Here is a 16,694-nt window from a genome sequence, read left to right as displayed (position 1 = left end):
AAGGTGTGATACTCAAGATTTGTAACAATTAACCAAAAAAGCTAAACGGTCCGACCTAGATTATTTCATTGTTATTCAGATTCTCAAATTTCGTTCCGATTGATTAAGTTTTGAAGGAGGAAAAAGTCGAGAGCGGAACCTCGATTTTAAAGATTTTTTGAAATATCTTTTGACTGAGTTGTTCTTAATGGACAATTTTTTTTCGATAAATCTAGTTAATAACACTTGTATATTTAACTAAAATTCCCAAGTTGAAAGGGGGGCTCCTTTGCATCTTAGCATTTTCGCTACCGTATCCTCTTAATCGATTTTCGTTTTAATATTTTGTTTCACGGGTACAAGTACAAATGTTATAAAAAAGTACAAAATGACGACAACAATGTATAAGGTACAATCTGCAATTTTTTTTTTCAGAAAATTGCACCTTACCCACCAACGTACAAGGTGCTATCTGCTACAAGAAAAAATCGCAGATTGCGCTTTGTACGTTGTTGTCGTCGAATTTGTCACCTACTGTATTAGCAGGGGGAAATTAGCTAAAATTACGGCATAATTAATGGAAGGTTTTTTTAAATTGAAATATGTACGTTATAGACCGAAGTTATTTTTCATCAACCCTCCCCACTCCCCCCTCCTCTGCGTCACCCCTCTACCCTCCCTTAAAGTGCCGAAAATGCGGTTTTTCTCGATTTCTGTCAAAACTGTTGAAGATACAGAAAAAGCGCGTAGGAACGAAGTAATCCTTAATAAATTTACTACAAATCATTCATTAACACTTTGGTTCTAGCACTTATAGTTTACGCGTGATCCGTCACGAAAGTTGGTCCTTTGCTGCAATCTTCTTTAGTGAATGTTAAGTTTTCGCCCAAAATGCATACGAAATCGTCGAAATTTGTTTGATATAACTAAAATATTGTAACTCATGACTAAAATAAAATTAAGGGGAAAAAATCACTACCATGGGTGGAATTTCCAATATGTCTTGGAATTCCAGTAACTATTTAAGACGTAATATTTTCACGGTAGTAGTCGCTAGGAGTACCATTGATCTATATAGTGTATCTATGACTGGGGATGAGCTTTTGGTAGCTGTTGGTAGAGCCCTGGAGTATCAATCCAGTAGCCGTGAGTTCAAGTCCCACCCATGGTAGTGATTTTTCCCCCTGAAATTCATTTTCAGTTTATAATATTTTAGTAATATCAAACAGATTTCGTAAGCAATTTGGGAGAAAACTTAACATTCACTAAAGAAAATTGCAGTAAAGGACCAACTTTCGTAATGGATCACGCGAAACCTATAAGTGCTAGAACCAAAGTGTCAATAAACGATTTGTAGTAAATTTATCAAGGATTACTTTTTTCCTACACGCTTTTTCTGTATCTACAACGGTTTTGTCAGAAATCGCGAAAAACCGCATTTTCGGCTATTTAAGGGGGGAAGAGGGGTGACGCAGAGGGGGGAGGGATGGGGAGGGTTGATGAAAAATAACCTCGGCCTGTAATGTACTTATGCCAATCAAAAAAAATCTTCCATTAATTATGCCAACATTTTCATACATAACTTTCCAGAAGCAACGGACTATATACCTACGACCGAACCTCGCTCGGAGTTCCAACTCGAAAATTTTCGTTTTCCGGGACCTAAGAAGCTAGATCGATGTTTCACCCCCGAAAACTCCCACAACCAGTGAAATCGTTAGAGCAGTGGCCGAGATCGCAGGTATATGTATGTATAATAATATACATATAGGTACCTATGGCACATCTCGGACACTGGCGATCAAATAATGCGCGTTCCTAGCACACAGTCTAAGCTCGTGTAAGTGAACGCGTACTATGCTTGTATGTGTGGGATATGACAGGTCGACTGGTCGCGTTTTTTGACAGGTGGTAACTGTGAGGTAACCGAGAGGGGGTGGGTGGCACTTTCAGCGGGGAGCGGGAGTGGCCATACTGTACGATAGTACTCTTTATTATACTGTGCCTATGGTACCGTACAAGAATTGCTCGTTGAAGGTATTGGATATTTTTAATTTTTTTTACAGTTTGGAATAATTTACGTACCTAACTCATGAAAATGTTAATAAAAATGTATCTTATGTATTTATGGTTATAGTAACTGTTTGTGGCGCTGATTACTTTCTCCATACAATAAATGTCATTTTGTATGACTTTCACGATGATCATGATGGTAATTACAATTTTGATCGTCGTCCTCCTTCCGTTATCCCGGCATCCACGGCTTATGGGAGCCTGGGCTCCGCTTTACGAGAGCGACTGCCATCCAACCCGAAGGGTAACTATGCCTTGTTGGAATTAGTCCGGTTTCCTCACGATGTTTTCCTTCACCGAAAAGCGACTGGCAAAATAAAATAAAAATAAAAAAATAAAAATCATTTATTTCAGACAATACAGTCCATAGTATGTTAGTTACAGAAATACTTAAATTACTATGTTAGTACTTAAACTAAGATGTTGGGAGGTCCAGTGCCTAACAAATGCACTATCCCATCTACCTGCCACTACAGCTAAGAGACTGTGGCGACTGTCGCGCACTCTGCGGAGCGTCGCGGCGCAGCGCTTGCGCAACGTCGAGTGGAACCCGTCCACATGCGCGTCGGCGAACATGCCCGACGCGCTGCAGTAACGCGGCAGTCTCAACAGTACCCTGAACGCATCATTGTACTGTACACGTATGGCATTTATAGTACGCTGCGTATATTTCGTCCACAGGCTGCAGGCGTACAGCGAAGTACAGTAAGCGCGAAAAAGTGTTATTTTAACTTGCGCTGTACACCTGCTGAACCTACGGGCGATCATATTAGCCCTAATAGCTAACGCTCTGCGCTCTCGCTCAATGTCTTCGTCGTCACGAAGGTCTTCGGTGACCAAATGCCCAAGATACTTGAACGTATAAACCCTCTTTAATTGTTCTCCATTCAAACGAATGGGTGGGACGTATGATGGGCATTTGCTCCCCGCCTTGAAGATCATGTACACACTTTTTTCGACGTTATATCTTAGGTTATGTTTTTTGGCATAAGACTCGCACTTTTCAATGAGTATTCTTATACCACCGACCGACGGGCTCAGCAATACCATGTCATCTGCATAACTTATGTTATTAAAACACACCCTATCTACATGACAACCAACATGGGTATTGCTGAGCTCACCGATCAGGGCATCCATATACAAATTGAACAGCTTCGGAGAGGTCAATCCCCCTGCCTTACCCCACACTCGAGTCCGTACTCGTCGGACATTACATCACCCCACCGCACACTATTTCTCTGGCCAGAGTACCAACACCTAAATATGCGCGTGAGTTCTCGTGGGAAATGCACTTCGTCAAGTTTTTTCCAAAGTAAATTGTAATTAACAAGATCGAAGGCTTTACTGAGGTCTAAGAAACACGCATAGATAGGTGTCTTCCTACGCGTATAGTACTCTACAGCCTGCTTCAAACAAATAATAGCACTTTCCGTCGATAAGCCGGCACGGAAGCCGAACTGCGCATCGTGCAATTTTAAGTACTTATCTAACTGTACGTTGAGCAGGCCGTCGAGCACCCTCGCTACAATTGTGGCCAGAGAAATAGGCCTATAATTAGAACTATCCGAAATGTCACCCGTTTTATTTTTAATAATAGGTATTACAATCGCTTTCGTCATAGGCAACGGTAGGTAAGAGTGACATATGCATAGATTGTAAAACATTGCTAGTACTCGAGGCAGATGAGGACCGGCAAACTGCAAGTGCTCGATGCTCAAATTGTCGTGACCGGGTGACTTACCCCTTTTCATACCCTTAATTATTTTGGCAACATCCGTAACGCTGAACCGTGTGTGCGAGTCCCCGACCAGTTCTCCAGCATCGAACACCTGCTGCGGCTCGACCTCAAAGCAAAGATCAAAAGAAATTTCGCACATATGTTCCGAAAAACTCATTGGTACGAGCCGGGGTTCGAACCTGCGACATCCGGATTGAAAGTCGCACGCTCTTACCACTAGGCTACCAGCGCTTCCAGATGGTACAATTTTGATAAAAAATGTCTATTTTTGCAAAATGTACAAAGCCCAAACAACATGTAAACCGATATGACACGTAGTCCACAAGAAATTATAGCGAAATGTGAACTTTATCACTGTACTACAAATGTCTGAAAATCACTAATAAATTACCTAATTTACCTATGATTTGATCCGTAACACACAGTGCAGACGTCCAGACACAATTAGTATTACACCACGGATACCAAATGTAACAACATTTGTAGTGGTATTAAATTCTGTGCCCTATTTTTAGGTAAAAAGGTTAAAACTGTGTTTAAATATTTTTGTAAATTCTATTTCAATAACTTGCCATATTGTTAACCGGATTGAATGTCTGATAATCCAAATGATCAAATTACATGAGTAAGTAATATTTACCTAACTTTCCATGTATTTTGTCACTATCAGTTGATTGACAGTATGTTACGCCAGTTTTTAGTGTTTCTGGCAATATGTGCCTTTACCACGGCTTTTTTACAAGACAAGGTGAGATTCCATCGATTTTAAAACTATTTTAGCGTCTTTTAAGCGTTGTCGAAAATTTTGAAATATTAAAAATAGCTTGAGTCAACGGTTGCGTCGAATACCGACGCTCAAAAGATGTTATTATTATCCTAAACTAAAATAAATAAACCGGACCCGCCCAGTATCACTTGCGCTTTGACCGTTGGCCTGAGATGTCCCTTCTTACAAGTAGAGGTTGGACTTTGAAGAAAATATTTTAAAGAAATGTATGAATCATTTGTCTCATATTTTACAGATAGCAGAGGACACTGCAAAGAGAATTGCACCCAAATTCAAACGCAAATTGACGAACGTTCTGATGAAACCGGTCGGAAGCTCAGTTCGGTTAAAATGTGCTGCTGATGGTATGACATTTATGTCTCCTAACCACCCATAACCATGCATTTCTGGGGCTAAAAGGAAGTAATGTTTTCGGCAAAAACGTGCTTACATGAAAGTAAATGGAGGATTGTGACATTTGTTTTGAAAAAGTCAAGTCATAAACTAACCTAACCACAAAATTAAAATTTTGAAAAAACCCCCGACCGACATAGAAGACCGATTTTCATGAAACATAGCTAAGAACACTCCCGACTAACTCAGCTTTCAAACAAAAAAAAACTAAATCTAAATCGGTTCATCCGTTCGGGAGCTACAATACCACAGACAGACACACACACAGACAGACAGACAAACAGACAGACAGACAGACACGACAAACTTATAACACCCCGTCGTTTTTGCGTCGGGGGTTAAAAACCAATTTCGTCAGCAAAAAATTCGTTCTCTTGTTTATTAGTTTTTTTTGTTCTTCTTTCTGAAATTGACATTTAAAAGACGGAGTTAAAGTAGAAAGTAAAAATACTTCGGTAAATTACTGAATTAGGCTAGGACCTTTTTTTATAAAAAAAACATTCATCATTATATTACCGGTCCGGCCAAGTCGGTAGTGACTCTGCTTGCTAACCCGCGGTCCTGGGTTCGAAAACCGGTAAGGGCATTTATTTTTATGTGATGAGCACAGATATTTTTTCTGAGTCATGGATGTTTTCTATGTATATAAGTATGTATTTATCTATTTAAGTATGTATATAGTCGCCTAGCAGTAGCACCCATAGTACAAGCTTTGCTTTGTTTGGGGCTGGCGTTGATTTGCGTAAGGACTGCAAGGTGTCCCCCAATATTTATTTAATATTTGTTAAATATCTCATTCATCATCATTAAGTATTCTCATTATCTATTTTTCTGATTCTAGGCAATCCAACGCCCAACATAACTTGGTCAAAAAACAATGGTCCTATAATAAGGAGATACTTTCAGCCCAGATACGGGAAATGGTCGGTATATTTCGAGGAATTAGGAAAACCTGACGATGGGAACTACACATGTCTCGTATGCAACGGGTTGGGCTGTATTAGCAACACATTTGTTCTTACTGTCGTTGGTAGGTATTTTTTTTTACTAGCTTTCACCCTCGCTCGCATACAAACGGATTGAAGACTATGTCACTCTCCATCCCTTCAAATCATCATCATCCTTCTTGCGTTATCCCTTCAAATATCTCCACTTAAAAAATCACGTGAATTCGTCGCTCCGTTTTGCCGTAAAGGACGGACAAACAAACAGACACACACTTTCCCATTTATAATATTAGTATTGATTTTGCTCCCTGCCGGCGTACCTGATGTTTTATCATTTATCGCGCGACCATGTTTGCCTGCCTGGTGACACAATACTATTTAACCGCCGCCCCAAATCTCCAGCAAGGTGGTTCTCAATTCGTCTGTATGTTTATTTTTATTATTTTTTTATTTTTTTTAATGTTTGTTCCACGATATCTCCGTCGTTACTGGACCGATTTTGAAATTTTTTTTTTATTGAATGTATATGCATAAAAATTGGTCCCATTTTTATCAGAACTCAGTTCTGATGATGGGATCCTGGAGAAATTGAGGGAACTCCTCAAATCTGAAAGGCATATTAGATATGGTGATTTTTGTGTTTTTATAAGAACAGCATACATTTGGTGCAGTAGAACTGCTGATGATGGTCAGAACGAAACTCCTCAAATCTGAACGGCACACTTATAGTGACCTTTTTATTTTTATAAGAACAGCATGCACTTACGTCCAGAACAGTGACAGTTGGTGCAGTGGAATTGCTGATGAAGATCAGAACGGAACTCCTTAAATCTGAACGGCACGCTTATAATGACTTTGGTATTTTTATAAGAACAGCTTGCGTTTATGTTCAGAACAGTGACATTTGGTGCAGTGGAACTTCTGACGATGATCAGAACGGAACTCCTCAAATCTAAACGGCAAATTTATAGTGACTTTCGTATTTTTATAGGAACAGCATGCATTTAAGTTCAGAACAGTCACATTTATTTGTTAGGAGATTTGTTCTCTTTGTTATGCTTACATATTGAGTTTTCAAATTTTGTCAAGCTCGATTTCTTATAATCGGATATCGGATTCATGAGGAATTGAGGAAAGTCTTCAAACCTTAACGGTATACGTATATTTCATTTGTATTTCCATGAAATAATCAAAGATTTACACTAAAAGCAGTTTAAAAAAATACCTACACATTTCTACATAATCCAACATTCGGAAGTACCTTTCACCAGAACCACAAAAGTGGCGTGATTGTATGGTTGTTTTTTTTTCACCAGAACCACAAAAGTGGCGGTTTTTTTTCTTAAAAATTATTTCAATGTAAAAAGTTGAGCAAGTCAGATTGTTTTATATTTATAATGTTATAAGTAGGGCCCGTAACTTTCATGCCGATGATATAAATTTGACGTCACGCTGCATATGGGAGGATTCAAGAGTTTTATTTAATGAATTAATCATTAATCAATTTAATTTAACACCAACCAACCTGTAATTTACTTTTAATTAAGTTCGCAAAAAAAAATCATCAATTTCAGACATAATAAATGAATTTATTAGTGTGAGAGATACACTTTCGAAAATGACATTTTTACATATTATCGGCTACGCTTCTACGAGCGGTGAGACAGTCGGGTTCTTGGTAAGAAAAATATTCAAGTTAGTGCCAAGTGATTGACGGCACATGTCAAAACAAATAACATTAGGAATTGGTAAAGTGCACACGTAAACACGTGTTCAGCAATTATCTTTGTTTTTTTAATAGCTCTATAACCGCAAGAGTTAAGACGCTAGTTTCTTAGAGAAATTGATTGTATTTGATGTAATTAATCTTCCCTTAAAGTTAACGGAATTCAATAAAAACAGGGGTATGTAGTGTGACGTCAAATTGATGTCATCGGCATGAAAATTACGGGCCTGGCCCCGTAGCCGAATGGCATTTCTCCGACGCGAAACGAAATCGAAACGCCGCGAAAGCTAGTCTGGCTCTGTCGCGCCAACACGCAAGAGCGATAGAGATAGATATCTACTAGCGTTTCGTTTCGTGAGCGTTTGTGCCATTCGGCTACGCACCCTGGTTATGTTATAAGCAACGAAATCATTTTTTTTTCTCATAGAACGCTACCCCTCGAAGCCAATTATAAAACACGGATATCCGGGAAATATAACAGCTCTTGTCAACGATACGATAAAATTTTCGTGCCCAGCCGTAACCGATTTTTAACCTTATTTGTACTGGGTTAAGGCCTATGATAATTTCACTATTGCGGACATAGGACTGTATGAACCGACGATACCAGGAGTTGAAGTAAAGGTTAGTTTCATATCATACATACATACATACATACAATCACGCCTGTATCCCATAAAGGGGTAGGCAGAACACATGAAACTACTAAAGCTTCCGTGCCACTCTTGGCAAATAAGGGGTTGAAAGAAAACGAAACTGTGACATTGCAGTGACAGGTTGCCAGCCTCTCGCCTACGCCACAATTTAACCCATATCCCATAGTCGCCTTCTACGACACCCACGGGAAGAAAGGGGGTGGTGAAATTCTTAACCCGTCACCACACAGGCCACTATTCATATCACTATTCGAATAAGTGCGTTTTCACATTATCCGATCCGATATCGGATGTCGGACCGATATCCCTTACATTACAGGCGCCATCTTGGATTTTTTCCATTGAAATCCTGCCGTCATCCGATATCGGATCGGATAATGTGAAAACGGACTAGCAGTGGGCAAAATTGCTTTTTGTCCACGAGATCAAAGCAATGCTTTCGTATGTCTAGTCTAGCGGACGTACTATTACCCTATCGCATCGGTGTGTCTCTACCGCACTTAGGGTCCCCCCACATGTAGCGTCTCGCGAGCGTAACGTTGGAACTGTATGGCAAAGCCTGACGGCGCGTCGGCGCGACGTCTACGCAACGTCGATGCGGTGTCTCTTTCCATACAGCTGGCCCGACGCTACGCTCGCGAGACGCTAGATTTGGGGGACCCTTAGTCCGTTTTCACATTATCCGATCCGATATCGGATGTCGGACCGATATCCCATACATTACAGGCGCCATCTTGGATTTTTTCCATTGAAATTCTTCCGACCTCCGATATCGGATCCGATAATGTGAAAACGGCCTTACACATAGTGCGTAAAGGCCAGCCTGACGTGTATAGGCCTTATCACGAACCGTGCTTGCCCTCTCTGTGTTCATCTCTGAAAATTTTGTGAGTAAATTCAGTAGGTAGTTTTTTTCCGTCAGTTTCTTCAATTTCATAGTTTATTTTTATATTCCAGAGTGACAACCCTGCAGACGAGTTTGATACGCTCACTGTGGCCAACGTAACCCTATCGGACCGAGGCTGGTACGCCTGTGTTGCCATTAACTCACTCGGAACTACCACGGCTATGGGATACTTGGCTGTCTTGGAAAAAACTAAATGAATCGATTAATTTAAGAAATGCATGATATTATATAACAGGGGTAGGGCATTATGTATAATGCCCGGGCAATTTAATGTTTTTTTTTTTATATTGGGGATGTGTAAGGTTACACAGATCAACTTAGCCCCAAACTAAGCAAAGCTTGAACTATGGGTGCTACGCGACGATATACATACTTAAATATTGTAGATAAATACATACTTATACACATAGAAAACATCCATGACTCAGGAACAAATACAAATATCAAATAAATGCCCTTACCGGTGATTCTCCAGGATCTAGCAGGCAGGGTCACAAATAAATGCCCTTACCGGGAATCGAACCCAGGACCGCGGCTTAGCAGGCAGGGTCACTACCGACTGAGCCAGACCGGTCGTCACGTATTTAATAGTCATTATCAAACTGCCCAGTCGCAATGGCCCCTGGCCACTGCCACTGGAATGCCACTGGCCACTGGAATGGTGGCAATTCATAATGCCCGGGCATTATGTATAATGCCAGATTTATCCCTTGGTCCATAACATTTATGTGTAGCTTATCTTCAAAGTTCGGTATCCATTCTGCCATTTTCTGTCCAAGTTTAAGGTTGATTAAGTACTTATTATATAGTCTGTGGTTATACCTATGCTGTACTATCAGCTGGAAAAGTGCATGGAGAAATTATGAATGAATTCATTGATAAATTCGCCATGCACTTTTGCAGCTGATAGTACATTCAAATTCGCCGGTTTATATTCTGGTAAAGTTATAAAAATAAAAACGCGTTCAACATCGGTAATGAATTTATTTTAAGACATGATTGAATATGTAAAAATAGAAATATATTTTAATATGTAAAAAATATCCGTATTTTTTTAGGACAGTACCTTTAAATATTTTTAGCTTTCATTAGCTTTATCTTAGAGTAAAAAAATACTTAGTACCAACTCGTAACTACCTAATTAATGTGTTTGTTTCGACTTACAAGTTGAAACTTACAAAAAATGAAATTCGAATCCAATGGCGTCTATCGAATTTCCGTGAGCTTAGAGCGTTTTCACATTATCGATCTTACATAAGTGTATATTGGATTATTGGATGTAAAGAAAATGTCGAAGGCAAAAATCAAAGATTTCATCGTAGTCATCGATCAACTACTAGCCGGCGTATCATACTTCCAATTTTATCACTTATCTATGTGGATGTATTTAGGATATCTGTTATACATCCTAAGTATATGGGATCGGATAATGTGAAATGCACCTAAGATAAAGTATGGGATTGGCAATTTATAAATTGGTCAAAGTCTGATTAAAAATGTCAATGATTGAGTGATTTCTTACAGGCACTTCTATTTCCAATCTAAAATGCCTAGATTATTTAATTATAAGTTGGAAAATCGATTATTTGGATTTAACAGACTCGTTTCACGAAATTGATCATTTCAAATATCGATTTGAAGATGAACGCTTATCTGTTTGCGTTGGTTATTTTAACCACTTTAAAAATAAACTGGGTAAGATCTCGTTACTGATATTTTTCAGTGAAATATTTTTTTTATAAAATATTTTTCACGAAACTGTAGCGATGGCGGCAAATCAGTATTCTAAATCCATTTCAAATCCTATAAAAATGCACGAATAAAGCGCATGGTTTTTAGTCTGCGAAAATAATAAGCAAGTCACCGGTTTCAACCGGTATTTTAGTGACAAAATCCCGTATGTGAGATTCAAAAATCAAATTCACGTAAAAGCGCCATCTAGCGTAGCTTAGAGTAGTTACAATATGGATAAATAAAATCTATCGTTCTTTTGAAAGAGCCTTAATTGAAAACTCTATAGGGAAAATTCGGGTAATTTCAACTAAAGCAAACCAGAAATGACTATTGTCAGGAGGGCGCTGTTATTCTGTATACGCGGTGACGGTTCAGTTTAGTATGAAGAAAATAGTTCTAATGAAATTCCGCAAGATGGCGCGTAGTCCTATATTTCTGGTCAAGCTTTAATCTAAATTTTTCATGTTTTACTTTTTATAGAGTGCCATATGTGTCCAGTCACATTTTGATTCTTTTCCCCTCACTAACTCGGAAACACGTGTTTTGTCCTTTAATACCAGCGGTTAAAAACGCATTTTATCCACTAGTGGGTAAAGTAATTTGACCTTGAATAAAGTCAAATTAACTGCTTTAAAATTGATAATAGTAGGTGAATCTAGTAATAAAGATGATTTACCACCTGTGGAACTACTGGAAGCAGTGATAAACGCACTTTTTGCGTTGTAGTTTCCTCGCTATAGTGAGGGGAAAAGTTTTGTGTTACACTCGGGTGCAAACGTATTTTACTTCTCGTGTGTTAAAAAACTCGCAAGTTCAGGATTCTATTCTCGAATCACTCGCTTCGCTCGTGGTTCAACTATATAATCCTTTCACTTGATCGTTTTTCAATTTCACACTCGGCGTTAAAATACAACTTTGCCCCCTTGTATAACAAATAACTATTAAAATTACCCACCAGTCAAAACCTATATTTAAAAGTACCTTATATTCAAAATACCTAAATATGTGGTATTGATCATTTAAATAAGATTAAGCAAGTATAACCTAATAACCACAAAATTAAATTTTGAAAAAAACCCCGACCGATATAGTAGACCGATTTTCATGAAACATGGCTAAGAACACTGCCGACTAACTCAGCTTTCAGAGAAAAAAACGAAATCTAAATCGGTTCATCCGTTCGGGACCTACGATGCCACAGACAGAGACACACACACACAGTCAGACAAACAGACAGACAGACAGACACGTCAAACCTATAATACCCCGTCGTTTTTGCGTCGGGGGTTAAAAATAATATAATTACAATACATAAGTTGACTTATTTTCTCATGAAATAAAACTATGGAAACGGATTAAATCGCGTATAATGAATTTAAAATACATCCCGACGTTTCGAACTCTTTACAGCGTTCGTGGTCAACGCTGTAAAGAGTTCGAAACGTCGGGATGTATTTTAAATTCATTATACGCGATTTAATCCGTTTCCATAGTTTTATTTCATGAGTAACTATCGCGGTAACCGAAGACAATATTATGACTTATTTTCTGTTTAGGGTTTCAATTTAGCCATTGCAGACTATGAAAATCCACGGAGGGACTACGATAAGATGACAGATGAACCTTTTGTAGAAGCTAATAAGGTGTGTATGTAATACTTAATGGTTCCTTTTGTACCTTTTTGGTACCTACTTAACGCTAAGTCCGTTTTCACATTATCCGATCCGATATCGGAAGTCGTAAGGATTTCAATGGAAAAAATCCAAGATGGCGCCTATAATGTATGGGATATCGGTCCGACATCCGATATCGGATCGGATAATGTGAAAACGTACTAAGGGTAGGTATGTCTTATATTTTACTTCCAATTGTTATTATACATTTTTATTTATATTATTAGGAATTAGATATCTTGATCATGTTAGGTATCATTGATCATTTAAATAAGATTAAACGAATTATTTTACAAAAAAAAAACAATCAAAGAGGGAGATGGAACCTGGAGGCGCAGGGAAAATAGGGAGCTGGAAGAGCTTATGGCGGTGCCTAACATAATTGGCGAGATCAAAGCCTCCGACACGACTCCGCTGGCTCGGCCACCTGGAAAGGATGGGAGAGGATCGTGGTGTGAGAAGAGCATATGTGGGACACCCGGGTGGAAAACGTCCGCGTGGGCGTCCCAGATATCGCTGGTGCGAGGAAGCCCTGAAAGACCTGTCCGCACTCGGTGTACCCAACTGGCGTGAAGTGGCGCAGGATAGGGCAGAGTGGCGATCTCTTGTGCCGGAGGCTTTTGGGTTGCTGAGCCAGTGAAGTTAGTAACTAAACGAATTATTAATGACATTATCCGTCGGTCCCTTGCAACCATCAATGTGCCTGATGCTCTCCTTGAGCCGACTGGCATAATCAGAGATGATGGCAAGAGGCCTGGTGGAGTGTCCTTGGTCCCTTGGAGTATGGGACGAATGTTAGTAACTGTTGGATGCTACCTGCGTAGACACATTGGCACCGTCTCACCTCCAGCGGACCAAGTTAAAAGCGGAAGAAAAGTCTTGGCAAGGAATACCTTTTTGTACCTTTTGCCGTAGAACCTCTAGGTCCATTGGGTTGTTCACAGAAATCGCGAAGCGTCTGGTTGAGGTAACTGGTGACCGAAGAGCTGGCGACTTCCTCGCACAACGTCAGCATTGCGATACAGCGAGGAAATGTCGCCAGTATCCTTGGTACAATGCCTCAAGGGCCTATTTTAGACATTAGCTAGCTATTAAGTTTATTCTTAGTTTCTTATATTATTATGTAAATATGTTCATGTAAATAAAGATATTTCAATTCCAACGAATTATTTAATTTTAAATAAGTAAGTCCAATTTATTTTTTCTTCTGTTTCTAGGGTTTCGATTACGCTGTTGCAAACGAAGATCCGCGGAGGAGCTACGAAGAAATGACAGAATTTCCTTTTGCAGAAGCTAAGGTACGTACGAACAACCAATTTGAATCATAGGCCACTAGAACCTTGTCTTATTGACACGGTGCATTATTGACCATAGAAGTCACTTTTGACGTTGACTGTGAAAAGGTTCTACTGGCCTAGGATTGAACTTGATGGGTGAACCTGCCGAATCCTTCAAACCTACACCGAATCAGACGACGCTGCCTTACGTCGTCGTCCAAGTCTAGTTTTTAATATGTGAGTGTGTTTAGTAAAATGTCCCACTTTGTCGGTTACCATTAAAGCGAGATTTACTTGTATCTTTATATGTTTCCCCGTGCACACTCACAAATGTAACTTGTATTGCAGGTGAAATACCATCGCTCTCGCTACTGCATTACCGCCTTCGGAGATACTAATTGCGTTCGTATGGAAGAGGTAAGCATGAAGACTTTAATAAAGAATTAACGTGTGTCCACTGACATTATCTACGGCACTCAAGTAATGTGAAACGTGGAAAATATTTCGATTAGTTGAAGTTAACCGATAGTTGAGATTATCCTTTGTAAGAAGCTATATTAAAACTCTCAAACATAATAATATTGAATTCCATGTTTATCCCATTATATGTACATATATACACTGGTCACATTTGGCACGCGTGTTGAGTGGATGGAACATTAATATATGGCTCACAAGTTATTAGTGCATAACATGAAAAATAAGTTTTTTTTGCAAATATGTGCCGCTCCACAACCGGTATTCGTCTCTAAGGATAGGCGAGTAAATAGCCAGTGTGTAAAACGTTCAGCCGGTGATATCGACACCTGACCTTTACTCAGACCTTCCCGGGATTTTTGCAAATAAAAAAATCATTTTTGGCACAGGCTTTTATCGCCGACTGTACCTTTCTTTCAACAGTCATGTACTGCTCTCCGAGACGTTTCTAAAAACCCCTTACTCGATGGGGATACGACGTTTCATAACAGAGTTCCTATGACCTCCTTTCGGCTCCATCATCAGATAAGCTCCATGATACCATAATATTGCATTGTCACGTGATTTACATTTGTGTGCAAAATTGCAGCTCAATCGGAAACCGGAAAGTGGGTCAAATTTAGCTTCTACATTTTGACCCAAACTAACACATTGGTAAAGGCTTACTTTGCTATTCGAAAACAGATAGCAAAATTTCATTTTATCCACAAGAGTGCAAAGTAATTTCATACAATTTTTTTTAACTTGAAATATTGAGCTGGCTGGTAGAATTACCTATAAATTAAATGATGATTTTGAATCATAAATATTGAATAAATTTATAGATTTGATTTATTTTGATGTTTTATAGTCATTTTGTTCGTGTTGGTGTGGTGAAAAATTTTGTGTTTCACTCGATCGGCGGCAAAGTTTGTTTAACCTTCGTGCATTGAAACCCTCGCAACGCTCAAGATTCCACTTTTTGAACCAGTCGCTACGCTCGCGGTCCAATATTGGAAGCTTTCGCTTACTCGGGTTTTAATATTGGTACGTGCGGTTAAACAAATTAAACAATAACTAACTATTTATTTATTTCTAGGAACCCGGGGACGCCGCAAAACTGGCGAAGCTCTACAGAATAGTAATGTCAGGCTACGACAGCAAGGCTTTACGCACCGGCCAAAACATGAAGTCTAGTATCCGCTCCATTTCCGACGTTCTAGGCCAAGATTTCAACATGAACGCACTGAAGAAACTTCTCCAACCCAAAAGAGTTCAAAGGAAGAATGTACAACCGGGAATGAAGCAAGTTCTACCGTTTTTCAGAGAGTTGCCTACTAAGATGCATCAGAAGATTGGTCTGCAGAAGTTTATAAAGCAGAAGCCGCCCCATGTTGCCCCTGTGCCTAGGAGGAGGGGGCAGGGGGGTGCCGGGTCCATGATCGACCCGTTTTCTATGACTATGAGCTTTAACCCGATGCGTAGGGTCGGTGTGGTTGGCAACTACCCGAGCGAGCGGAAATAAAGTTGATTTTTAATTTCAATAAAGGAAATATCATGTGTATTATGATTTTGTATTTCCTATAGGCTACTTGCCTCTTAGTCAAATTAGCTTCTTTTTAAGTACTGTCAAAACGAATTTCAACGTCGTTGCTAATTAATATGAAATCGAATTGAAAGACGTCACGGTCAATTCAGTAACTGTATACACCGTGTTTCACTTAACACTAAAAACCTGAAAACCGTTTGTTCAGAATCGAAAGTGGAATCGATTGAGCTATATCTTGATGAGGGTAATTTTTATTTAAATTAGTATGATTAATTATTTTTTACGTGCTTATTCAATTGTACTCGTAATACAACATTGTGTATATCGCATTGCTAGAGGTTGTTTACCTTTTTCAGTATTTAGGGGTATTAATACTGGCTGGTTACTTGGGCGATTATTTTTTCCGCTACGAGTTTGACGTTGTTTGTCAGTTTAATCTTAATGTTTATCATAAGTCATAACAAATTGAACTCTTACCTAATTACAACCTTGTCATTCTGAATATTAGGTTTAAATTTGCTTAGTGCGATTACCTGTCCAATTTGAAGTTTACTGTGACAAAGCACTTTAAAGTTTTACAATGACATCTTAGCTGTCTATTGATAAACCTTATGTCGTTGCCGTAACGTACACAAATAAATAGTTTTATGGTTTATGATGGTAGTTAGCAATTATTTTATTGAGTGTAGAGCTAAAAGTCAAGTAGAGCTGTACAGAAATCTAAAAATTCAATTTAGATGAGTTTAAAAAAATAAAAATCAGTTGGGGTGTCTGAGGTTTTGAGTGATACCGAAAA

At 39.0% G+C, this 16,694-nt stretch overlaps 2 protein-coding genes across 3 annotated transcripts; both read left to right on the top strand.

Moving 5' to 3' along the window:
- Positions 1-4,474: 4,474 nt before the first annotated feature.
- Positions 4,475-9,538, top strand: LOC125237119 (fibroblast growth factor receptor-like 1). 2 transcript variants are annotated; one of them, XR_007178291.1, is made up of 5 exons: positions 4,475-4,541; positions 4,816-4,924; positions 5,815-6,003; positions 8,074-8,270; positions 9,260-9,538. XR_007178291.1 is itself a non-coding variant. In XM_048144089.1 (4 exons), exons 1-4 carry the CDS (start codon positions 4,476-4,478, stop codon positions 9,262-9,264), a joined length of 369 nt encoding a protein of 122 aa, XP_048000046.1. In that variant the 5' UTR covers position 4,475; the 3' UTR covers positions 9,265-9,538. The 2 variants fall into 2 exon arrangements, 1 of the variants encoding a protein (XP_048000046.1); XM_048144089.1 differs by lacking the exon at positions 8,074-8,270.
- Positions 9,539-10,833: 1,295 nt separating this feature from the next.
- Positions 10,834-15,911, top strand: LOC125237118. Its single transcript, XM_048144088.1, has 5 exons — positions 10,834-10,904; positions 12,500-12,586; positions 13,834-13,914; positions 14,242-14,310; positions 15,449-15,911. Exons 1-5 carry the CDS (start codon positions 10,851-10,853, stop codon positions 15,872-15,874), a joined length of 717 nt encoding a protein of 238 aa, XP_048000045.1. The 5' UTR covers positions 10,834-10,850; the 3' UTR covers positions 15,875-15,911.
- Positions 15,912-16,694: the final 783 nt, after the last annotated feature.

The sequence above is a fragment of the Leguminivora glycinivorella genome, chromosome 20 (assembly GCF_023078275.1).
Source record: "Leguminivora glycinivorella isolate SPB_JAAS2020 chromosome 20, LegGlyc_1.1, whole genome shotgun sequence".
Classification (NCBI taxonomy): Eukaryota; Metazoa; Arthropoda; class Insecta; order Lepidoptera; family Tortricidae; genus Leguminivora; species Leguminivora glycinivorella.
This window is presented reverse-complemented; position numbering and strand designations above follow the sequence as displayed.

What these genes read in the sequence shown, in the direction of transcription:
- LOC125237119 (XM_048144089.1), top strand. Translation starts at nt 4,476, where the DNA reads ATGTTACGCCAGTTTTTAGTGTTTCTGGCAATATGTGCCTTTACCACG. An exon ending in CGGCTTTTTTACAAGACAAG is followed by an intron (nt 4,542 to 4,815) that starts GTGAGATTCCAT and finishes CATATTTTACAG; the next exon opens with ATAGCAGAGGACACTGCAAA. An exon ending in GTTAAAATGTGCTGCTGATG is followed by an intron (nt 4,925 to 5,814) that starts GTATGACATTTA and finishes TTCTGATTCTAG; the next exon opens with GCAATCCAACGCCCAACATA.
- LOC125237118 (XM_048144088.1), top strand. Translation starts at nt 10,851, where the DNA reads ATGAACGCTTATCTGTTTGCGTTGGTTATTTTAACCACTTTAAAAATA. An exon ending in CCACTTTAAAAATAAACTGG is followed by an intron (nt 10,905 to 12,499) that starts GTAAGATCTCGT and finishes TTTTCTGTTTAG; the next exon opens with GGTTTCAATTTAGCCATTGC. An exon ending in CTTTTGTAGAAGCTAATAAG is followed by an intron (nt 12,587 to 13,833) that starts GTGTGTATGTAA and finishes TTCTGTTTCTAG; the next exon opens with GGTTTCGATTACGCTGTTGC.